Consider the following 25010-nt stretch of genomic DNA (forward strand, 5'->3'; position numbering starts at 1 on the left):
TTCTGAAACTCTTCAAATGTTTGTGGTTCACTTTTGTTTACTGTCCGTTTCTAGTAAATTTCACCTTCTGGTTCTCAGGCAGTAATACAATGTAGGGATCAGGAGGTTACAAATGCTGCAGGGGGCTGTTTTACTGGTATAAAAATGGTTTATACTTAATTAATGGAAACAATTCTATTGTTCTTAGGATTAGTAAAAGATTGTTTTCCCCAAATCTATCTTTGGGACCAGCTTTTGCCTGACAGTGGCCAGGGCCAGATCACTCCACTGCAGGGGGGAAATGTGAGGTTCCCAGACCATTAACTGAGTAGGCAGAAGTGGGAAGAGGACAGTGGAACAGGTATGGAGAGATCGCCCTCCCTAACCCAGAGTATCCACTTCCTGGGCAAAGTCCCCTTGCCTCTCAGCCAGCTCTGGGGCTACACTGCTCCCACTTCCACTATATGCACAATGCTGCTCCAGTGAAGCTATGCTGCTAGAGACAATCCTGGCTCCATCTCCTTCTGCCCCTGGAATCCCAATTCCCTTCTAACTGGTTGGGGGAGGGGTTTGTAGGTAAAGTGAACCCAGAGATTTGGGATTTCTGAGCAGAGTTCTCTTTCCCTCTCTTAACACTACTGAATAAACCAGAAGAAACAAAATCCTACAGAGAAGCATTTTAAGGGCGGTAAATCCATTCTCCATTGAACTTGGTTTACTAAACACACTTTTATTCATTATTGCCCATTCACTCCTTTGAAATTTTAGTGAAAATTTATCAGTCAGAAGCTCCTGTGACCCCAGTATCACTTTTAACAAGTTTTAAGACACCACAACAAGCAACTATTGTTGAATGATAATCTTTTGATATTATTTAGTTTCTTCTTGCCTAAAAATAGAACATTAAATCAGAGTGATTTGTGTAATACCTAGTATAGTACAACTGCACTACTGCAGCAGCAGCATATAAGAAAACAAGTTATTTTTAGACTAATGTATATTATTTGAGAGGCCTAGCTTTCTATCTAAACCTGGAGTGTTATTTAGGTAGATTTTGCAAGGAGGCTGATGCGCTATATTGGGAAGTTGGGTTTAGTACCGAGAAGAATGGGAGAAGGAAACTAATGGGGAAAGCTATGAGTAGAGTTCAGTGTAGTTTTATATAAATATTACATACACACACAATGCTCAGAATCATTCTGGTGCCTGGAAATTAATGTTCCATAAAAATCTATTTCAGTACTTGAGCTCGTAACATAGGAACCAATAATTTGCAAACTAACTGCACCTTGGGACACTAGAAACCAGCTATTTTTCTTTTGTAAACAGGTTTTATGACAGTAGATGAAAGAAAAAACTTTGATCATCTTAAGTCTCCCCATCTTAAATACTGGATTCCATTTGTCTGGTTTGGAAATCTAGCATATAAGGCGCGAAAAGAGGGTAGAATTCGAGACAGTGTAGACCTGCAGACACTGATGAATGTAAGTAGGAAAAATAAATCTACAGAAACAGATACTGAAATCACTATGCATTGTCTGTTCACCTATATAACTTTATCTATTACATGCAACTTTCCAGTCTTTTCCTCCTCACCTCAGTGGATTTACTCTAGATTTGTACCAAGTGTGTTTGTCTACGCACATACTATACACAAAACCAAGTCCACCACCAAGTGCTTAATGTGACAGTATTTATATAAATGAGAGAGAATTGACTGAAACACCAAATCAGTGAGCAAAATTCTGCTCTCACTTTCACTTTCACAGTAACTCCACTGTAGTTAAAAAAAAAACCCAAAAGATGGAGAAGTTGTTTATCTTTAGGGGGCTTATCATTTTAATTTTATTTTATTTATTTTAAGGAAAACAGTCTGCCCAAATATATCATGAAACAATCTATAACCCTTTTTTGTAATGTAAAATGTATCCTCCTGCCAATATCCCTGGACAGCATACAAATTTAAAATAATGGAACAATAGATAATTTGTTAAGAAGCTAAGCATTACACCAAGCTTCCTAAATCTATTGTACAACTGAATTTTTAAATATAGTGATGATCTACAGAATATTATTTAACAGATCAGTTTCTAATTCATTAAATTTGGTGCAGAGTATACTGTTTTACAGCCTTTCGTTTATGTGAAATGAATTGTGACAAACCCATTATTATTTGGGAGCGAATGTCACACATTTTGTTTTGTTTCTTATTTAGGAAATGAATAAGTACCGGTCTTGGTGTAGCCTTCTATTTGGTTATAACTGGGTTGGAATTCCATTGGTCTACACACAGGTACTGAGATATTACCATACCCAAAATTTGGACCAAGACTTTCAAAAAGAGGGGCCTAATGTTAGACTCCTAAGTCCATAATTAGGCACCCACATAAGTGACCTGATTCTCAGAGCTGCTGAGCAGTCTGCAGCTGCCATCTTGGACATGGTCTCTAGGATGATTGTCTGGCCAGATATTTTAAGTTATGTTTGATGTGAAGGTGCTGGATGGTTTGGGAGGCTGGGAAGGTACTGGGAGGTTTGATAGGTTGGGGGTGAGTAGGTTATGAATTCTGCAGTACCCATTCCGTGGCCACCAATAGATCATGTTGCCATTTTATTTGTAATGTCTATCTATAATATTTAAAATACTATTGTGTTAGGTGCTCAGCAGCCTTTGGGAATGTGGTGCCTTATACATAAAGAATGGTTATTATATTATTTTAATGTAGCTTTTATTTGTTGCAGGTTGTTACTCTTGCGGTCTATACCTTCTTCTTTGCCTGTCTGATAGGACGTCAGTTTTTGGATCCTGACCAAGGCTATGTAGGACATGACTTGGATATTTATATTCCAGTCTTCACACTGTTACAATTCTTCTTCTACGCAGGATGGCTTAAGGTAAGCTATATTTGTCAGCTACAACAACAAATAATTTGGTGTTGATTTGGCTACATCTTTGGGGAAAGGTAATAGGTGAAATCCCCCCAAGTCAGCTCAAGTCAAGGGTCTAGATTCAAATTTGTTGTAAATTCATTGAAGCTTAATGGTGTTACACAAAAGGATAAATTTAGCACAAGGTGTCCAGTGGCTGATCTTCAGGAAGAGCTTAGAAAATCATCCATTACATTTTCAATCCACCCAAGGCAGGTCTTACAATAAGTGTGGTTGCAAGAAAGAGTCAGGATCCTGAAAGTACCTCCTACAAGGAGGTGAGCACTGAAAGCTCCCAGTGAAGTACGGCCTGGATCCACAAAGAGATCTAGGTATTGCAATGCTCACTTTTAGGCACTTAGAAAATCACAGACACAACGTGATCCACAAAGTCTAAGTGAGGTGCCTCAGCTCCCTATACAATGAATGGGAAGAGATAGGTACCTAAGAATGCTATTCACAAAACCATCGTGAACCAACCAACCACTAAGCTATCCAATGGAAGATGCTGGCAAGAGGGGTGTGTCCAAAGCCCTGCCCCTCTCATAGACTTACACGCCTAAATCCAGGTTGCAGGGAAGTGTCTCCCCTGGCTAGCAATCCACAGCTAGGAGCCCCTCTCCCAGAGTCAGCCATCTTAGATGCCTGAGCCATTTCTTGTGGGAATACATTAGGCACCTGCCTCGATCCAATAAAACAGCCAGAGGAGGAGGTGGTGCTGATGCTGACATTATACATTTTAGCCCAGTGGTTAGAGTACTCACCTGGATGTCAGCCTGAGGGGGAGAAAGGATTTATAGAGGGGTCAAAAGAGTGTTCTAACCACTGAGCTATTCTGGTGTGGGGTTCTCTCAATCTCATCTGTCAAAGCTGTTCCACTGTGGCTAAATAATGACAGAGTAATTGGAGCCAGGGGACTGGCTATAGGGTCTCCCACCTCCCAGGTTTGTGCCTTAACCACTGGACTGCAGTCATTCTCTCCCTCCCTCTCTGTCTGTCTGTCTCTCTCTCTCTTTCTGACCCAATGACTATTTAAGCATGAATCCAAATTAGAACAACTTCCACAGGAGAAACTGAGGGAGCCCCAGATCAGAATATTCCATACCTCAGTGGTTAGTGCTCCTGAAAGGTAGGAGACCCCGGTTCACTTTCTTCCCCTCTGCCCGAGGGGGGAATTGACTCTGGCTCTCCCACATCATAGGTAAGTGCGCTAACCACTGGGCTAACAGTTATAAGGGTGGTGGTAGGAGCAGCAGAAGATTTTGAATGGGCCATGATCCGGTAGATGGCCTCTGAGCACAGTTACAGGGTCAGGCCCCATGGGCAAGATAGGTGAAAGAGTACCTAGTTTCTCTAAGTTCATGGGTCTCTCTGTTGCTTAGGTGGGAGACGGGTGTCCAAATACCTAGAAGGAGGCATCAGTGTGCACATGTCCAGAGGCAGAAACTTCAGAGCATCAAGGGAACTGTTACCCCCAAAATTTAGGCATTGAGTGAATTTAGGTATCTTCAGGGTTCAGCAGCAGCCAAGCAGGGTTTTTCTGGATAACAATGGTGCCTAAAACTAGGACTTAGGGCCCAGATCCACAGAAATATTTAGGGTCCTAGGTGCCACTGAAATCAATGAGAATTAGATGTCTAAATACCTCTGAGGATCTGGGCTTAGGTGCCTAAATCTGGGGATTAGGTTCCTACATACCTTTGTGGATATGGGCCTATTATCCTTGAAGAATCAGGACCTGGGAGTTGGACAATAAGATGTCCAAAGAAGGATGAAAATTTAGGCCATGAATTTCCTCCCTCTCCAATTTTGTGTCCAGTTGGGGAGATGGTGTTGCAGAGGAGGAATGGGGAGCAGAGCTCTAAACCACTTGTTTTGCTTATGGTCAAAGTCAGCCTGCCTTGTAGAAGCCAAATGGAGTTACCCACTTTCAGATGGCAATGAAATAGTGACAGCTAATATTGACTACACTACTAGCATCACATGAAGCAGTTAATTAAAGCGCGGAACTGCAAAAGAAGTTGGATTTTTTTATGGCCATTGTTTTGTTTTTTTTTTTTTTAACAGATCAGTTAACATCTCCTCATCAGGTGTCAGAGTAACAGCCGTGTTAGTCTGTATTCGCAAAAAGAAAAGGAGTACTTGTGGCACCTTAGAGACTAACCAATTTATTAGAGCATAAGCTTTCGTGAGCTACAGCTCACTTCCTCAGATGCATATCGTGGAAACTGCAGCAGGCTTTATATATACACAGAGAATATGAAACAATACCTATTCCCACCCCACTGTCCTGCTGGTAATAGACGATGTCCATCTGTTTGCATTTGGAAAGGAAGATGATGTCTGTCTGTATCTGTACAAGTTTTTTCATGCAGTTGATAGATTTCCACTCCATACGGCTAAATGCAGTGCCTTGCATAATGACAGGTTTCAGAGTTAAAGCCGTGTTAGTCTGTATTCGCAAAAAGAAAAGGAGTACTTGTGGCACCTTAGAGACTAACCAATTTATTAGAGCATAAGCTTTCGTGAGCTACAGCTCACTTCCTCAGATGCATATCGTGGAAACTGCAGCAGGCTTTATATATACACAGAGAATATGAAACAATACCTATTCCCACCCCACTGTCCTGCTGGTAATAGACGATGTCCATCTGTTTGCATTTGGAAAGGAAGATGATGTCTGTCTGTATCTGTACAAGTTTTTTCATGCAGTTGATAGATTTCCACTCCATACGGCTAAATGCAGTGCCTTGCATAATGACAGGTTTCAGAGTTAAAGCCGTGTTAGTCTGTATTCGCAAAAAGAAAAGGAGTACTTGTGGCACCTTAGAGACTAACCAATTTATTAGAGCATAAGCTTTCGTGAGCTACAGCTCACTTCCTCAGATGCATATCGTGGAAACTGCAGCAGGCTTTATATATACACAGAGAATATGAAACAATACCTATTCCCACCCCACTGTCCTGCTGGTAATAGACGATGTCCATCTGTTTGCATTTGGAAAGGAAGATGATGTCTGTCTGTAATTAAACAATTAAGCAATATTCTCCCTATTGATTCCTGCCCCTGCAATTAATAACAAACTAGATTAATTCAAAGGGAAACTGAAATGAAAACTCAACCAGGCAGTACTAAGCAAATTCATATATTAAGCCCAGCAGTCACGTAAATCTCACTCTTGCTTCATTAAATCATTACTGTAAGCTTTGAAAAGCTAGTTGACACTAGCACGACGATAAAAATTGTGCAAAACCAGCCATTTTTAGGGCCTAATATAGGAAGCCCTCTGGGGGAGTTTTGTAAATTGAGAGAGTCCTTTTGTCTGCAAGCATTTTCTCTGGTTTTGACTCATGCAGGTAGGTCCATGTCTATGTATCAGGTTCAGAAAGACCCTGAAACAGAGTCAAAATCAGTCAGAATTGTCACATTGTACCTGGTTGCACGCTGAAACCGTGTGACACTGATTCTTTCCATAAATCATCCCAGGTTCACTCCAAAGGTTCGCAAACCGTTTGTAACCAAATCAAGCCAAGTATTTACAGTTTCACTGTCTGTCATGCACGTTTTGTGCAATTTTGTGCTAACACATATACCGAGCTGCAATGTAATAATCTTAAATACAAAAAAACCCCAACACGTTATGACACAACTCAGCAAAACTCTGAATATTCAGAATAAAGTCTTACATTCATTCTTACAAGAAATGGCCAAACAGTGAGTTTTGGGGGGGCTTATTATTGGTTTATGTGATGAGTTTAATGTTATTTTAAATTTAATAACTGGGATGATATTTATGCTCCTTATTGCCTTAAAAATATATATTTTTTAAAAAAGAACAAAATCGTTCATTGTAAATTATCAAAAGAGTGGACTTCATTCTCTTACCTTGGGAAAAATTAATGGCAGTTAGTCTGATCCTGCAGTGGGAGAATCAGGTACCTTTTGTTTTCAAAGGTATAAATAGTTGTGTATGTATGTTATAATACACACTTAGGAGTAGAAACACGTGTTTTTTGAAGGTGCAGAAACTCACCCTGTTAAATACATTTATGGGACTTATTCTCTACTGAGTATTCTTCAAGATTTTATTGATAGTATACCAAGGTTAGTTAGTATATTGTTAGCATATAAGGTTTTGTAGTATGTTGTATACTATTGTTAATATACAAAGGTTTTATTGTTAGTATAAAAAGCTAAACTGGGCCAGTCTTCCTGAGTCTGCTGCACAGCCTCTAATTGTGACTTATGAACAGTGGAGTTGGACCTCTTGATTGTCCATCCAACAATGTAATCATAGAAGATGAGAGATGGGCCCTTCAGTTTTGGAATGCTCATTCCCTTAATCTATACCAAAGTCCATCTATAGCACCTTTTTTAGTTGAGCTCAAGACCTCTACCAGCTTGGTCCTGGCAACTTCAGATGTAATTTTCATTATAAAAATCACTTTATATCAAAACCCAAAAATGTAGTGACAGTCTGCATAAACTTAATTTAATAACAGAATAAACAAAAAGAGGGGCCACTGGGCTGCTTTTACAATTTAAACAAAGCTGCCACTGAATTTCCAGTCTGCTGCTCCAAGAGTGCCATAGAATCCAGGAGTTTGGCCAAATGTAAATCCTGTTTTCCACAAACTCCCCAGGGCCTTCATACAGGATTGCAGATAGCGTCTCGAACCACGATTTTGCAGTTCAATAACATAAACGTGGTTAAACTGCTATCCATTCTTAGGCTGTGCGTCTGATTTGTTACCCATACTGTACACAGGACAAGGTTTCCCATCACATGAGATGCTTGTCCCAGACTAATTTATAATCCATTCAGTTGTGATAGCCAGCAATCCAAAAATAGATCTTCACCGTACTGCACTGAATTCGTTTTCAGAGGATGTTCTCATGGGCTATATGCTGGTGGCAGGTCAGCCAGTCAAAAGGCCCTGGCTGAGGTTTTCCCTGCCACTGCACCTGAGTGTGCCTATCAGCTTCTGTTAGGTGCTGTGCGTGCTGTGGGCTCGCTGACTTAGCTGAGGAAGTGGCTCCACTTAGATGCCACGAGGCAGCTTGTTCTCTGGTTTATTTCTATCCAAGCAGCAACATAGCTATACTTGCAATGTTAATGCCACATACCAAAGTCATCTCTCCCCTCCTCCCTCGCTGAGTCTGGGATTTTAATTCTTATCTTCCCCTAGCTAGTGCATGAGACCCAGATACAATTTTCCTGTGAACACTGAATGGCATGATGTAGAAAAATCTTTACTAGATCGCAAATGCACAGGAAATTATTCTTATTACTCTTGCTAGTTATTTGTATTATGGGAGCAACTACAGATTAGAGCCCCACTGAATGTGGGCTGTACAAACACTTAGGAAGAGACCCTTTCCCCCAAAGAGCTTCCAATCTAAGCCCTAACTCTTACAATTTACGATGTGCAGGCTGAGTGTGCTGCACCCACACAGAAACCCATTGACTTCTAAGGGGCTCTGGGTCGGCCCAGCAATTCACCCCCAAATTGTAAATTGCAGGATTGAAATCTAATTAGCCATGACAGGCAAACAGTGGGAGAAAATAAGTATTTGTCTCTCCATTTTCCAGATGCGGAACTGAAGCCCAGAAAATTAAATGACTTGCCCAAAGTCAAATGAAATCTATGGTAGATTTGGGAATTGACTCCCAATCTCCTGGGTTGAGGGCAGGGCCTTAACCACAAGACCCCCAGACACTTTTATAGCACAGAATCAGTGGGCAGGTTGAAAGGGGGAGGAGCCTTCTCCACCCAGCCCAAGCAAGCAAGATTTGAGAGAGTGACGAAGACCACTGGAGATCCTCCTGGTTCATTTAAGACACGTAGACCCCTAAAAGAATGACTCTGAGTCACTAACACATCCAGTGCTCCCCCCAGAGAACAGCTGAAACACAGGAGTGCCCCTCTATGATAATCATAGATTATAGATGTAACCCTTCTGCCCGTCAGAGTTGGCAGCAACAAGGGCCGGGTTCAATATCTAGGGGTTCCATTCCAATAACACAATGCAAACCGGCTCGAGCCCCCACCCAGTGACCTGGGACAAATATATACCACCCCCGCTGGGCGCCTCCAAGAGGCAATACTTCCCCTCTCGCAAGCACATAGTCTGAGTGTAGCAAAAAGCCTTTTCATAACAGAGAGAAACAATGTGGCATTATGTTGGGGAAACACCACCAACAGGATTCATAACACAACCCATGAGCAAAAAAAAACCCACCCCAAGCAAATTGGGGCATGCCCCTTTTCCTTTGGTTCTTGAGTCCAGCAACCCCAAATCACCCAAAGTCCCAAAAGTCCAGTGACCCAAAAGTCTCTGTCCCTGGTCAGGGCAGCCCCAGAGTTCAAAAGTTTATCTGTGGAGCTTTACCTCCCAACCTGGGTGGAGATGGGATGGGGATAAGAGGCACCTTACATGATCTGAAGCTGACCGCCCCACAGCTCCATAGGCCTCCGCTCTGCCAGCCGCCCCACGAACTCCTTCGCTCCGCTCCGCAGCCCACAAGCAGCTCCCGCTGTCCCACGATCTGCTCCACCAGCCGGTCCACAAACTGCTCCGCGTCCCACCAGCAGCTCCCGCCGTCCTACGAACTGCTCCACCAGCCTGTCCACCAGGCACTCCAGCCGTCCGGCAAACTGCTCCACAATATATCTTCAGGCTCCCCCACTACTTGACACAACGCTCAATGATTTCAGCTCTTAGTCAGTTCAGCTCTTTGGTGAATTCAGCTTGTAGTAGGGGAGCCTCAGTGCTGGTGCACTATTAGCCCAAAGTGAGCTCAGCAGCCTGTAACTAGACTCCTAATGGAATCAAAATTAGCTCTGATATTCCACAGTGGAGAGAGGAGGAAGCGCAATTAGCACGTAAGGCCCTCACCAAGGGGCCCATGCCACCAAGTATTAATACTTGTCCCCAGCCTCTGTCCCCTCACAGAGTTTTAAAACCCAAGACTCTTGCCTAGCGAGTGCTACTTAGTTGATGGTGAGTCCCTCCATCATAACAAAAGGCCAAGTACAGTTCCAAGCACAGTTCCCATAATCAGCGTAACAACAATTTATTCTTCCTGCCCCAATAACAGAGACACTGGGGATCGCACAGCAGCCAAAGTGACCATTTGGGCAGCTATGGCCTCATTCTAGGCGGGGTGGGTGTGCCTATGCAAATGAGATCGGCCCCTGAAGTTCTTTTCCACAACTTGCCACACCTCACCACCAGATGTCAGGGTGGAGCTCATCCTGACACTGCTTACATAGACATATCTGTTCTGTTCGTTCCCTCTGAAGCACCTGGCATTGGCCACAGTCGGAAGATGGGATACTGGGCTAGATGGACCATTGGTCTGACCCAATATGGCCATTCTTATATATACAGCCCTTCTTTGTAAGTGGAGCATTCCAAAGAAAACAAAGGCCACACTGTGGAATTCTTTCCAAAGTTAGTACAAAACCTGCCCCTACCCAGGGCTTTCTGGGATTCATACGACTTCCCCTAGGGATTGTTCACAAAGGCTTTTCCAAATGAAAGCCAGATGTTTGAAAAGAAAGAGCAAACATAAGGGGGAAATGGTGTGTCATTTTCGCCTTTTGCTAGGAGAAACCCCTCTGGCCAGTCGTCTTCCCAGCAAAGCTGTCCATAGCCCTGTACTGCAATCCTGACTTTCCTGTTGGCTACAAGAGTCAGCCTTGCTTTCCTGGGCTGTTGAGGGAGAGGCTGGCTGGAAACACCCCCAGCTTTAGGGCAAGTTCCAGCTCATCCTGTTCTTGAAGCTTCAGTCTCAGGCCCTAAACCCAGAGGACAGTCTGAGTTTCCCACAAATTTCAAGCCGTCTCAGAGATCTCTTCCTCTCCCTGTGATCATGTCCCCCATCCCACAGATACGTCTTTTTTCAGAAAAAAACGGAGAAGGCTATTGCCAGCTCAGGTGGATTCCTTTACTAGCCCCATTGCAAAGACCTTGTCCCAGCCTCACACTGCCCAGTTACCGTCACTACAGAATGGGAGGCCCCTGCTTTCCTGAAGGCCGAGCCTCCTTCTCAACTTAAATGATTTCAAAATAAAATTTAAAATAATTCAGTCTGAATAAAAACAAAATGTAGAGTCTGTTTCCTGTTTGCAATAAGCCAGGTAAAAGGGCACCCTGGCTTTCATTGCATTCCATTTTTAAGGCGGCGTGCTTTTCTTGACTAACACCAGGCTAGAGAGAAACATTCAGTATGACTGTTGTGTGGCTGCAAGCTCAACAATAGCTATCCCATCACAGGGTCATGCTGACCAGACTTAAGGATGGAAAGGGGATGTGATTGATTTCGAGGAGATTCCAGCTGTGATGTTTTCAGCAGGGTAAAAGACTATCATAGACAGTTGACAGGGCTGGTCCCCTGAGTTGCTTTTTAGACAGTGAGGCCATCAGTCAGCATTCAGTCGCCATGTTGATGGCATTGATTGTGCAGGGAGGACTGCGTGAAGGTTGCCATCCTCCTCCCCTTGAGAAAGCTAGTCATGGGATGCAAAGCCTTTAGCTGCAAAATCCCCAATTCAAATCCAGTCCAGGTCACCACTAATCAAATGTTATTGCAAAGATGTGGGTGTTGGATGACTGTGTTGGGGCACTCCCCCACCCCAGTCTGGAGAAAGCTAACAAGCCCCTCTGCGTTCACCTGCTATCAGATAGGCACACCTGCAGGGTCTGCACAAGCTGAAGGAAGCAAGTTTAAAAGGAGCGCTTGTCACAGAAAGAAGTGCAATCAGCGAGAAAACTTCTGTGCCCCAGCAAGCTGATGCTTGTTCCAGGGTCACTGAGAAGGGAAACAGCTAGCAAGCCTCTATGGCCCACAAGGACAAATTAGACCTTTATAAGGAAGCCAAGAGAATGAACACTCCCTTAAATGGGACCCCAGAAAGCCTGGAATGACATTCCCAAGTGGGGAAAAGACTTTTAAAGGGAAAGAGACTCTGTAACCGCCTGACTGTGACCCTAGAGAGAGGCCCAGCTTATCACAGAGACCTACATGGAATGAACAGGTGGTCTCAGTACAGTTCCTAGGGCATTGGTGTCCACTTTAGAACCACCACAGTTGTGACTGACAGTATTGCAAGGAGAGGATAGTTCAATCTGCTCTCTAAATATGGTTCCCCCCAGATCAATTTGAGATATATTTGTTGGGCACTGTGGGGAAAGCGTCCCATAGCACTGCCTAGGTACTGTGTGCTTATTCTACAGATACTGTATACGGATGACTTCACTATCCGGCAAGACAAGGTGGGTGTTGTGATATCTTTTACTGGAACAACTTCTGTTGGTGAGAGAGACAAGCTTTTGAGCTTACACAGAGCTCTTCTTCAGGTCCTGAAGTAATTAAGCTTAAAAGCTTGTCTTTCTCACCAACAGAAGTCAGTCCAATAAAAGATATTACCTCACCCACCTTATGTCTTTAATATCCCAGGACTGACACAGTTACAACACTTCATGATCCAGGACAGTCAATCAAACAGCTTTCATGACTGCTAAATTCAAAGCTGGGACCCAGAGCTGAACATTCCCTGTGTTCAGAGGAGTACAGATCTGTTTTGGTTCAGGCTTACCTTTATGAAATACAGACACTGATTTTCTTAAAAGGTACCTCCTGAAGGTGTAGTGACTTAAGGCCGACTCTGCTGCCCGGTAGGAATAACTTTGTTAGTTATTTGGTGCAGAAGTCGGAGATATGTTAATTTTATCACTGCAATTCCATATACATTAAGATCTGTATTACCTGTAACCAAACGAAAATTAATATGCTGACATTACCTAAAATGCCAAAGTACCTTTACAACTGAGTCAGTGCAACTAGACTGGCAAAACATCACAATGGAATTCATGTTAGGGGAAACAAGGGGCACAGGAGAAAGAGAAAATGAAATCTTAACAGTCAGTCTCTTCAAAGCCATTTTAAGGCAACAGCATTAAGCTTTGCATATTGGCATTTATTCAGTCTGTGATTTTAATTGTAGGTTGCTGAGCAGCTTATTAATCCATTTGGAGAAGATGATGATGATTTTGAAACAAATTGGTGCATTGATAGAAATTTGCAGGTCAGTATTTTTGGTCTCTACTTTCCTCTCTTCTGCTTTACGGTAATATATTATAAATGTATTCCTTATAGGTCTGAGACACTAGCTAGTGGGACTGAGAGTTATACAAAATGATTCTTTACCCAAAGGGGATCATATCTCCAGAATCCTCCATGTTTTGTTTTTAGAGTCAATATATTATTAATTCACCATTCCATATGCCTTGTCTGCTGGGGAAAGGATGCAAAGTGAAGACACCTGAGCTGCCCTCTAACCACAAGCTCATTTCGTGTAACCCTGCCTGTACTCACCAGTTCACCCTGCCTGTACTCACCAGTTCACCCTGCCTGTACTCACGTAGGAGATCCTGGCAAGACTACTCTGAACCAAATTCTGTTCTCATTGACACCTTTGCAAACTCACTGAAATCAATAAGGTTGCACCAGTATAATGGATAGCAGATTTTGGCCCTATATTTGTACAGAGCAGAGAGCAGGTAAATAATTTACAGGAGAAGTCAGCACTGCCAAATCTTGCTGTTGAAATTATTCCTACATCTCTTATGGCACAATTGTGACCCTGCCACCCAGGAGAGTAAGGCACATGAAGAGCTTCATTACTTCCCTGCATGGGCAACTCACATTGGAGGTAGCAGAACAGGAAGGTGACCAGTCTCCATGGGGTCACCACTCCAGAGCAGGTGTGGAGCGAGTGGGGGCGGAGGGAGGAGTCACAGGCAATCAAGGCAACCTTGGTTCCACCCCTCACAGTGTGCTGGCCAGCTCAGCTGAGCCCGCATCATCAGAGAAGTATCTGCACCTGATATAGGGCTCTGAGTCAGTCTTGGCCATTCCTGGAGGAATGCAGCTAAAGACAACTTGTCACAAAGACACAGCTGAGCCCTTTATTTTTACATACGTAAGTCAATGGTACAAGGCTGTTCACGTGCTCTGTTGGAAATATTTTTAAAAATATGGACAAAGTTTGCTTAAAGATTCCTCTGTGTGAACTTCTGCATAAGAAACATCTCTACAAATAGCACAATAATAGTCCTCATATATTTCCTGAAAACATGGCACATCAGAGAATCACATTTAATTGGGGATGGGTCCTGCTTTTGAGCAGGGGGTTGGACTAGATGACCTCCTGAGGTCCCTTCCAACCCTGATATTCTATGATTCTATGACCATTTAGCTAAATAATCCAGTTAATAAGAATGCTTGCCAGAAAAGTTAATACTTTATCATTTGTGATTAAATGTGATGTAAGATGAAGGGAATTGTTTTGCAAACATCTGGGGCTCTATCCCATTCTAATTAAAGTCAATTAAATTTGTTGCCATTGTGGGAGCAGAAATAATCTATTTCAGCTTTCTATATAGTGCCTATTAACATGGATCAGGCCTGTAGTCACTATGTACATCTTACATAATGTCATAAAATTTATTTCCTAAAGAATATTTCCCATATAGCAGGAAATAGTATATTACACACAAAACCATATTTAAAGTAGTGTAATTACAACTACGACCCCAGGTCTCACTTCTGGCTGTGGATGAAATGCACATGAACTTACCAAAGATGGACAAAGATATTTACTGGAATGATTCAGCTGCTCAGCCACCATACACACTGGCAGCTGCCGATTACTGTATTCCATCTTTCCTTGGCTCAACTATTGAAATGGGGTAAGTAAGGCTGCCATCTTTTCATGATGTCATTAAGGCTACAAAAATGTGTATCCAAACATCATAATGGCCTATGGATTTTAAATGTATATCATGCATAAATATGACTTCAAATTTGAAGTTTAACATTTAAAAATAAATAGGTTTAAAACTATGTAATGGTTTCTTTTGATATGCACAGACGTGTACAAATTCAACGCCTGGGAAAGCTCAGTGGCCATTAGAAAACTAGTGATTTACATGATCCTTTTAGGAGAGTGACACAAACGTAGCCCTTTGGTTTTTTTGTGGTATTGTAGCTGTATAAAACAGCATAAACCAAAGAAACAGCAAGGTTTTTCAAAGAAATTTTCAAGGTACTAAATCCTCTATGTACATGATACAACAATTAGCACAATACCCATTTATTTGCTTGTTTCTTATACAGACACTCCCTTTCTTCTTGCTGGGTAAGATCATTCCAGACCTTTTGGGAGACAAAAACTATAGAAATGGTCTTATGACTTTTCAATTAATAATAACCCAGAATTGTTTTCTTGCATGTATACCAACCCTATTGCAAAGAACCAGCCAGAGTATGTGACACTGCTCGTTGTTCTGGCACTCTGAGTCTACACCGCTGGTGGAGGCGTGTGGTGTATGTGTAGCTACACGCCACAGTGAAAAGTAGGCTGTGTCCGCACTGCCGTCTGTAGCTACACATGTCAGTGAGGCTCTGGCAGAGGGGGAGGCAGCAGGGAAAGTCTGTTTTCCCTCCTGCCGGACCTTTTCCCTGCTGGCAGAGTCTTTTCCTGCAATGGAGAAAGGCTCTGGCAGTGGGACACTACGCTGGTATGTTTAGCAGAATAGTGAGTAGCAAGTTGTGGAAGGTATGTATTCACATACACACCCTTCAGGAGTGTTTATACTTTACTCACCTAAGCCATGTCCCTCCATCTACACTGCTATTTATATCCGTGCTGGGCAGTATGTACACTACACGCTTGCCAAAAGAAACATGCAGTATAGATGTACCCTCATAAAATAAGGGGACAGGCCAGGCAGAGCATGAAAGGCTGAGTTAAAACATGTATGATGTGCTCTAGCATAAAACAGATCGGTGAACATGAAGAATATCCTGTCCCTTTAAGAACCAAACAAATACTAGCCCTGGTAGAAATTTTTCATTTGAAACTTTTAAAAAGCAAAAGTGGCTTTTTCAAAACCTAAAACTTTCTTTTTTTTTTTTTCAAAAAATTTTCCAGTTTTTCACGGAACCCAGAAAGGTTGAAATTTTTGGAGGGGTTAGTTTTTTCTCCTTAATTCTCTTTTTTGCCACAAAATACACCAGAAAGAATTGTGTTCAGGATGTTTTTTCCTACTTTTCCTTTTGACACACAGTAACTTTTCCAAAGTTCTTCAACTTTGGAAAAGTTACAGAGTAGCAAAAGGAAAAATGAAGGGAAAAAACACGCCTTGGCCATCATTTGATTTATTGCATTCTGTGAAGAGAAAGGGGGAGGAGAAAAAAGAGGAACGGGGGGGACCCAAAGTCCAAACTTCTCACATTTTTATAAAAAATATTTCATGAATATATATATATATATATATATATATATATATATTCATGAAATATTTTTTATAAAAATGTGAGAAGTTTATATATATATACACACATTGTTCCATTTTAAATCCTTTGAAATGGTAAAAACTTTGAAATTCTGTATTTTTCCCCAAACCATTTCTCCGTTTTTTTCCAACCAGCTGGAACAAATATAACAAGGTTTCCTTCAGCCAGAGTTCAAAACCAAGGTCTAAAGGTGTAGCTTGTTTCAGCCAAGTCCAAAACAAATATCTAAAGCATGGCTCACGTCAGCCAAATTCCAGAGAGGAAGAAGATTCACCACTCTCCTCCTTCATTCTAGTCCTCCTCCTAGCGACAAGTCTATCCTCCCTGGTGCTCTCTGCCAAACTAAATCATCCACTGTCACAGAGCATCCCATTTATAAGTACTGGAAGGAATTAATCAATCCATCAAAGTTGCCATGTCCATACCTGAAATCCCTGCTCTCAGGACAGTCAACTTCTTCTACTGTTCCCTCCCATTGTCTTTACACCCCATAGCAAGTACTAAATGTGCTCCACTCACCAAATGGTGTGGCTGCAGTAACTCATCATTAACCTCAGAAGCCAGGCAGAAAAGCAGAAACTAATGGGTGGGATTTTCAAAAGGACCTAAGAGACATGGACCACAAGGCCCATTGACTTTCAATAGCACTTCTGCTCCTAAATCTCTTAAGCACTTTTGAAAATCCTACTCCATGCTCAGTGCTCAATTTGTAATGTGAGAGGTGTCGGGGCTCAAGCAATTAGGTGCTGGGGCTCAAGCAGTTTTTTTTACTTTCATAACTGAAGTGGCAAGCCCAGTGGTGCTGGAGCTATGAACTACCAAGCCTAGAGGTTCTGGGGCTATGAACTGCCAAGCCGAGAAGTGCTAGAGCTCCTGGCACAAATTAAACACTGTCCACACTTCCAGGAGCACCATTAACTTTTGCCTGAGACTCTTCCTGATAGAATGAGGAATACACTGCACAGAGCAATTGTTCTCCTCCTGCTCCCGCAAAGCTCTGATCATGTGGAGCTGCCATCGAGGAGCGTTCCATTGTTCTGAGACAGGAGGGAGAACACATCAGCATTGCCTGTGCTCCTCACCCCTTTCAGTGCCTCTGAAGATTTTCAGCCCCACTTTGCTCTTATTTGTTCCTCCTATACCTCATGGAGGCCCTTTATTAGGAACGCATTTGTTCCTTAAGTTCTCTGACTCTCATCACTCACTGTTAATGTAACTCCATTCCGCTAACGACAGGCAGACAGAAAATGGATCATTATATAAACCTTGTTTTCCATTGAACATGAAACCTTACCGCAAACACTACACTTCTTGTGATTCTAGAATAAAACAAATACAGAGTGACACACACGCTGCATCGCTTTATCTTACAGGCTGTCCGATACAGAGTTCCTCCGAGGGGAAAACTGGCCCTGGGATGATGAGAAATACAGGCGACAGCCCTCAGTGCTGAGAAGAGTTAAGCGATTTCTGAGTGTCCATGAAAGTTCTCCCTCCCCAACCAGGAGGCGCTACAGCAGACAGACAAGTGAGAACTCTGTGTTTTTCCCCGCGCATGAAAAGGGTCACATCAGCAGTTTGCAAGAAATGCATTCTAGAGGGAGACATTTTGCCTCAAAGGCCAAGAGGAAACATGAGCTGGCTGACAGGAATCCCCGACTGCACGCTAGCATAGATCTAGCAACTATTAGTGAAACTAGCAGAACCAACATTTTAGAAAGCTACCAATCTAGTGTCAATGACACAACAACTAAGATAGCTTTGCCAGTCCCCGAAGCAGTTGTCGCTACAGCTGAGGCCAGAACACCCAACGCGTCAGACAGCCAGACTTTACAGACAGACACTTCCACAAACATGCCAACAGAACAGGAGCCCCTAGGCAGTCCAGCTGAGCGACATTCTGATCCTGTGGATGCGCCACGACCTCATTCAGAAATGGCTATGTCTTTTACTGATTCTGGGCAGCATAAATCATTCACCATTGTAACAGAGGAACCAAACCCTGATTTACACAAAAGTACGACAGCAGGTGTTAGCAAAGATCAACACAGGAGCTCTGAAAGATGTTCCCCAGACTTCCATACGCTCAGTATTACATTGCATACAGATGCTGCACCTCTTTTATTGGATTTCGGAACACCCTCTGGACAAAGCACCTTACGTGCTGAAAGTAACATTGCTGCTCCCTCTGCTGCTCAAGATACAGTTGATATGCATCACTTCTTGGAACATCTGGATGCTAAAGAAACAGCTATACTAGAATTCATTCACGAGAAGAATGAAGGAAATCTCTGACAAGGTTGTCAGAATCTTCTAGATTCCAATTCTATTCTATTATTTATAGTGGGGTGAAATGCTTAAGAGCCCCTGCAGCCATTCAGGGGTTCCCCAAACACAGAACAGTTTCATTTTGCGAAACAATTGGAACTTTCTGTCTCTTTTGAAACTGGTTCTTATTCAGATTTCTGAAAATACAGAAATACAAATACACTGCTCAGACCAGACATACAGTACATCATACGGCTGATCTTATTCCCAAGGGAAATTACTCAGATTGCTATGTTAAAGCTTTCCTCTCTCAATAAGGATTCTGGCAGGGCAATATTAAATTTAAATTGAAAAATAATCTCAGCCAGCCGGGAGCCCCATTCCCATTCACCAGCCAGTACCCAGCCTTGGCAGTGTTCTTCGGCCTTTCTCTCAGCACGGACTCCACCTTTATACGTGGCTCGGGAAAGGGAGCTCATGCTGTCTATGGCCACAATGGAAAGGGATGTTTTCCCTCTCTTTCAGCAGTGGGAAAGGAGATTTCTCTCCAGCACATACACGCCCAGCTCTTCTTTCTTGGAATCCATCTTTTTGCAAATCAAATTGCTTTTATAACACAGCCAAGTCATTATTTTCCCCTCAAGTCTTATTCAAATGTCACGAAATAGCAAGGACAAGTGTTAAGGAATCATACTGATGTCATGCCAGTACAATTCACTAACACCACATCCCTCCTCCACCACCCGGGGGGTGGATGGCTCCAAAAGCGATGGAACTAATGCAATTACTCTACTCATGGCAGGAGGCAGAGCACCTTCCTTGGGAGTGCACAGCTCCCGTGTGCCTGAAGCACTCCTCTGTGGCTTGCTCTATGGCAGCATAGGAAGGCCTGAGAAGTGTGGGGTGTGACCAGTGGATCCACAGCTATGTAGGTTCACTGACCAAACTCCCCCCAGTCCTGCATGAGGAGAAGGATGGCCGTAGCTGCAGGAGGGAGAGTAACAGCAACCACAAAGCAGGTCCACCATTTGGGTAAGAGGATTCCATAGCCAGCCCCCGACAGAACACAAGCCTGAGGAAATGGGAGTATCTCCGGGGAGAGGATTTGAGCCTGGGATTCCTGGCCACTGGTTCTTTTATCTCTTTTCTCTCCGTCTTTTCCGATTGCAGAGATCTTGCCTAATCTGCCTTCAGGGTCCAATCACCATCTTGCCACCATCTTCCGCCTCCTTTCTCTCTGCTTCCAACAGGCTCGTAGTTGTATTGGAACACAGTAATCATCTGCTCCATCCCAGACTTCAGTTTACCCTCCCTCCCACACAGTACTCAGCTGAAACAAAACTAAGCACATTTTCCCCACTGTTTAACTGTGTTTACCTTCCACTGCCTGCTTCTCTAGTTGATTCCACACCACACCTTTTACGTCAGTGCTTGATCACACAACCGCTGACCAATGATTTAAATGCTTGGCCTCCTCTTTCTTTCACACCTGTTTGGCTAACCTCAAGACCAGCTACTGCATCCTGCTGGTTGGCTGCAGAGTTGTCATTCAAATTCTCTCCCCTCTCATTCGTAGCTGTGTAGTAGGCCTGCTTTATACCCATGTAGTAGGCCTGCTTCCATTAATGTTTCATTCATGCTTCCATTACATGTAGCCATGCACCAAACCTGGACCACCAGTGTAAGAGATTAGCGTCCTCTCACAGAGTCTCATAACGCTAGAAAAGGATACGGTACAATGGGAAAATGCTTACAGGTATTTCACAAATAGCAACTAATTACAGGAATAAATTCAAATATTCTGTCCATTACTTGTACAGAATGGGACATAGTTATGGCCATTTTCAAAATTTCCTCTTGTTAGTTAGTTTGTTTGTGAGCCCACTATTGCATTCATCTGGTGCTGAATTATCTTTTGGACCAAGTTGGTCACCTAAGCGCCTCTCGCTACAATTTTTTTTTAACACTAGTTTAATAAATTGACTAATTATAACACTAGCAGCCCAAACAATTTATGGTTCACGTTTACCAGCATAAACAATGTAACAATTTATTACATAAAAAAGCAATTTTTTAAAAAATGAGGTTGCTTTGGTTGTATTAAACTATGTCAAGACTTGCCCCAACAAGGACCTGACCAATAGAGTAGGCCACTTTGGAGAACAAGAGCATCAGAGGGCAGGAGCTACAGATGTTAGTGAAGCTGGAAAAGACTGGGGAGAAAACAAGGCTAGAACAGAGGCATATGTTAAAGCAGCAGTTTGTTACCATCTCCTGGGGCTAATCTTGGACAAGGTGGGATATATGACCATAATGTCTGTGGTATGATGAGCTGACCAATACTGCAACTTTCTAGGTGTTTGCATTCTAAGTCAGAATTCAAAGAACCCAGACGGCAGAATATTCACATTTTATGGAACTTTCTGGCAACACTTATTCATATATGATAGAAATGTGAGTAGACTGTAATTTTCTGTTAGAATAATAATTGTATGTATATCTATATAATGGAAATGTACAAAATATAATTCAACTACTCATCTAAGGAAGCAAAAATATCCAGGCTGCTGCTAAATAAACGATACAGCTTTATGATGTCTTGTTTTAGGACCAAATAAATAAAGTTTATCTAGACAGAAAAGTTTGCTTATGAGTACTGCATACTTTAAGAATAAAATTGAGAAAAAAGCATATACACAAAATAGACGTGGAGTAAATCATATTTGTATAGCTTACCCTATTCTGCAAAAACTGGTCAATGGCAACTGTCTCTTGTGGCCTGGGACATAGCCTGTCAGATCAAATATATGCGGTATAGTCTTTTACTGATGAGTACAGAGCCATGACATTATAATGCTGGGACATATAAATACATACTATAGTACACATTAGAAACCAAAACCAATATTCCACAGATATCTGTGCATAGACTTCCTAGGTCTGTAACAACAAAAGCTTCAAGTCTAAAAGTCCGTGTGTCAAACTTTGTCAATGCCAGAAATGGGTCTTCTATTTGTTCAGAACCACTAAGCTTGTCCTGAAGTACAGCATTATCAAGTTTCTCAATTGACACTGCTCCTTATTTGTTGGGTCAGTGCTCTTCTTAAAGGATTGGTTTCCATAAAAGGGAGACTACATGCTGTGCGCCTATATCTGGTAACTGGTCTGGAGTATTGCATCTAAAGGAAATCAGTTTATTGGGACCAAGCCTTGAGTAGGAATATGGCTGCCTCAAGAATATGTCCTTAAACATGGAGATTATTTTAAAGCATATTGTTAACAATTGAACCTGCTCACTTTGATGTGGGCTAGGTGCCCAACCTATCAGCCCCTCCAACCTCAGAATTTCTATTCTGTAAGATTGAGTGTCTAGTTGTCCTGTGCACTAGCCTGCATAGTAGGCTTCATCTGGCAGAACCTTCCAAACATTAGCCCAGATCATTCCATTTTGACTAATCAGAACATAGTTATCAGAGGGAACACCCCAAATGCATAATCCTGTCACCTGGGAGAGTGGTGGAAGGAGATTTAAGGAAGCTTGCTGTAATACATGTACATTTCCATAGCACCAGAAGTCTTCTTTGAATTCAGCTGATCGCTTTTGCATTCCAGAGTTTAAAGTGAGTGTCAGAAGTGACGGCATAAAGTGTCATTTGTAAATGACTGTGTCTGTCATTTCAAACACGTATATATCATGGAAGTGCCCAGGGGACCAAGCGATATGCTAAGCACTGTACAAACACAGAATAAGGATATGTCCACACTGCTATGGCAGGTGTGATTGCAGCTCTGGTAGGCATAACCTTGGAGTTAAAACCGGCAGCGAAGATGCAGTGGCATGGGCTTCAGTCCTGGCTAGCAAGCCGAATATGGAGCCAGGGGGACCAGGCAGACTTGTAGAACCCACGATGTGCTAGGTAGATTAGAGCTATAGTGTGGGGCCTAGAGAGCTGCAATCACACCTTCCATTGTCGTATAGACACACTCTGAGACAGTCCCTGCACTGAAGAGCCTACAGTCTAAATAAACAAGACAGACCGGGCAGGGGAAAGGGTAGAATACACAAGCCAAGTGAGCAACGTGACAATGGCAAATGTCATGTTACTTCCATGAATCATGCTTATTTATTTATCTGTGTATTTAAATCTTCTCAGTGGTGTGGTGTTCTGCGGGGCGTAGCTATCTGGAAAGTCAAATGAAGGGAGAGAGTTGGTGCAAACAGCCAGTCAGCACAGGGCAGAGTGTGGTCAGAATGAGAACTGCAGAAAGCAGTCTGCTGACATCATCAGTGTCTGTCACTTGCAGCACAAACACATCCAGCTGCTGCTCTGCTGCCTTCAAGTATCTGGCTGGCTCCTCCCTGCCACATGTCTGTGGGGAGAGGGACACCACATGGTCCTAGTCCCCAAGAGGTCAATATAGTTCTGGGGCCAGGAGGCTCTGGGGGTGGAAAAGATGGCTCCAGCTGGGACCCATTTTACCCCCGCCTACCCAGAGGAACAGTACCTGCTTAAACCGCCGGCAGCCAGTGATGGATTAACGCACAAGCCCACAGGGTCCTGGCTAATTTGTGGGCCCCTATAGGAGCACCAGAATGTGTGTGGAAGTAGAGGGGACCGCCTGCACTGGAACTGTAGCCCTGGCCCCTGTTCCTCCTCTGCCCCCTGGGGCCCCACCACCTGGCCAGGCCAGAAGCTGGAGTCATGCAATGGTAAGAGCTGTCTAGGGACCCCAGACCTTCTACCTGTCCTGGGCAGGGGGTTAGGCTGCCAAAGAGCAGACCCTGGTCCATGTCCCCACCCCCCGGGAGTGCAACCCATGGCAGATGGAGGGTCCAGGGATTCCTGGGAAGCTCTTACTACTGCCTGGTTCCAGCTTCCGCACTGGCCAGGGGGTGGGGCCTGGGGGAGAGGAGGGGCAGGGGACAGGGTCCCATGGTGAGGGCAGGGCTAAGGCCCATATCAGCCCCCCACTGGGAAGAACTAGCAGGGGCTGTGCTTCACACCAGGGGAGCTAATCATCTTAATCAGCTCCCCCACTGTGAAGTGCAGCCCCTACCACTGCCACCATGCCTGCCCAAGGCTACTATGCCCGTGTTAAAAAGTCGGGGGCCATGTCCTACTGTCTGTCCCCCCCCCCCGAGTTCCGGTTCCCCCTGGGGTCTGGGAGTCCAAAATGCTCTTTGTGACCAGGGCTCCAATAAATCTTAATCTGCCTCTGCCTGCAGCTGCTGGGCCACCTCTCTGCAGAATGCTTCCCACACAGGGTGTGATGCTAGTGGGTGCGGCAACCAGTGAGAAGCTGCCCTGATCATGTCAGGTGGCAGCCAAGAAAGAGTAGTCACTGTATGAGACTACTCCACACTTCCTGGTCAAGTGGGAGCCATAGCACATTTAGAACCCACATAAATCAGCCCTTCACAATACTTAATCTTCTAGACCAACAGTTAGACTGCATATCGGGAAACTAAAGTAACAAAGCTTTTCCTGGGCATATGCTGCAGGCAGAAAAAGACTGAAGGATTTATGTAATCCTTGAAAATCAACTTGGGGACAGGTATCCTTCTGCTTGCGTGAGCAATATGTTACCTACAACAGCTGTCCCGCCCTACAACCTGTCCCCACAAAGTCCTGATCATCCCCAGCAGACTTCTTAGCATGTGGGATCGCCACAAATGGACATTCAATGGCTCTTGGAGGAGAGGAAGAGGCATTTGGAGCATGTTGCTTGGCTGTGCGCTTCCCTCCCCTCCCTTATGATGTCTTTGGGATTTTCCCTTCCTTTTTTTCGTTAACATGGCCCTAGTTAACTTATTTTCCATTGAAAGAAAATGTAAAATGAAATGAAAAAAGCACCAACTCAAACCAATTTTTTCTTGATCAAATTTTATTCATTTGTATGTTAATAGCTAGAATCAGATCTAACAAGCAAGATGAATATTCAAATAGGTATAAATCAGATGAATTCATTATTGTTCAATCAATTACACAACAGAGGACAGCTTGGCTACCTATGGCTCGGAACTATTTTGCATCTCAGTCAAAACTGCTGCTAATGATGTCTCTCAAAATGTGGAACAGCACAGGTCTACATTGGGGTCCTATTTTTGTATCTTTCGTGGAACAAGGTGATGCTACAGTGTCATTCCCACATAACAGTCTCTCTCTTTGCAGCAATTGTGCAATACAAGCTTCACTGTTGGATTTCTTGCCATGCAAGTGGATGCCAATCCCAGCTGTTTCAATCCATTAAGGTGTGGAGATGTCAGGCACTAAAGACAGCATCTGACTGACAGTGGTGCGGGAACAATTTTTATAGTGGGGGTACTGAGAACCATTGAACCAAACTGTAAACACTGTATAGAATGGAAACTACTTTGAGCCAGGGGGCGCGGCACCCCTAGTTCCAGCATCTTTGCTGACTGAAGACCCAGTAATTGCAAAACTCTAGCCTAATAAAGAAAAA

At 43.3% G+C, this 25010-nt stretch overlaps 1 protein-coding gene across 1 annotated transcript in view; it reads left to right on the plus strand.

The window, feature by feature from the left end:
* BEST3 (bestrophin 3) overlaps window positions 1–18572 on the plus strand; it is a 28969-nt gene extending 10397 nt beyond the window's left edge. The window contains exons 4-9 of the mRNA XM_073339454.1: window positions 1309–1463; window positions 2195–2272; window positions 2722–2874; window positions 12922–13002; window positions 14517–14668; window positions 17651–18572. Of these exons, the coding sequence (XP_073195555.1) occupies window positions 1309–1463; window positions 2195–2272; window positions 2722–2874; window positions 12922–13002; window positions 14517–14668; window positions 17651–18572 (1541 nt within the window). The remainder of the gene's footprint in view (window positions 1–1308; window positions 1464–2194; window positions 2273–2721; window positions 2875–12921; window positions 13003–14516; window positions 14669–17650) is intronic.
* Window positions 18573–25010: the final 6438 nt, after the last annotated feature.

The sequence above is a fragment of the Lepidochelys kempii genome, chromosome 1 (genome assembly GCF_965140285.1).
Source record: "Lepidochelys kempii isolate rLepKem1 chromosome 1, rLepKem1.hap1, whole genome shotgun sequence".
Classification (NCBI taxonomy): Eukaryota; Metazoa; Chordata; order Testudines; family Cheloniidae; genus Lepidochelys; species Lepidochelys kempii.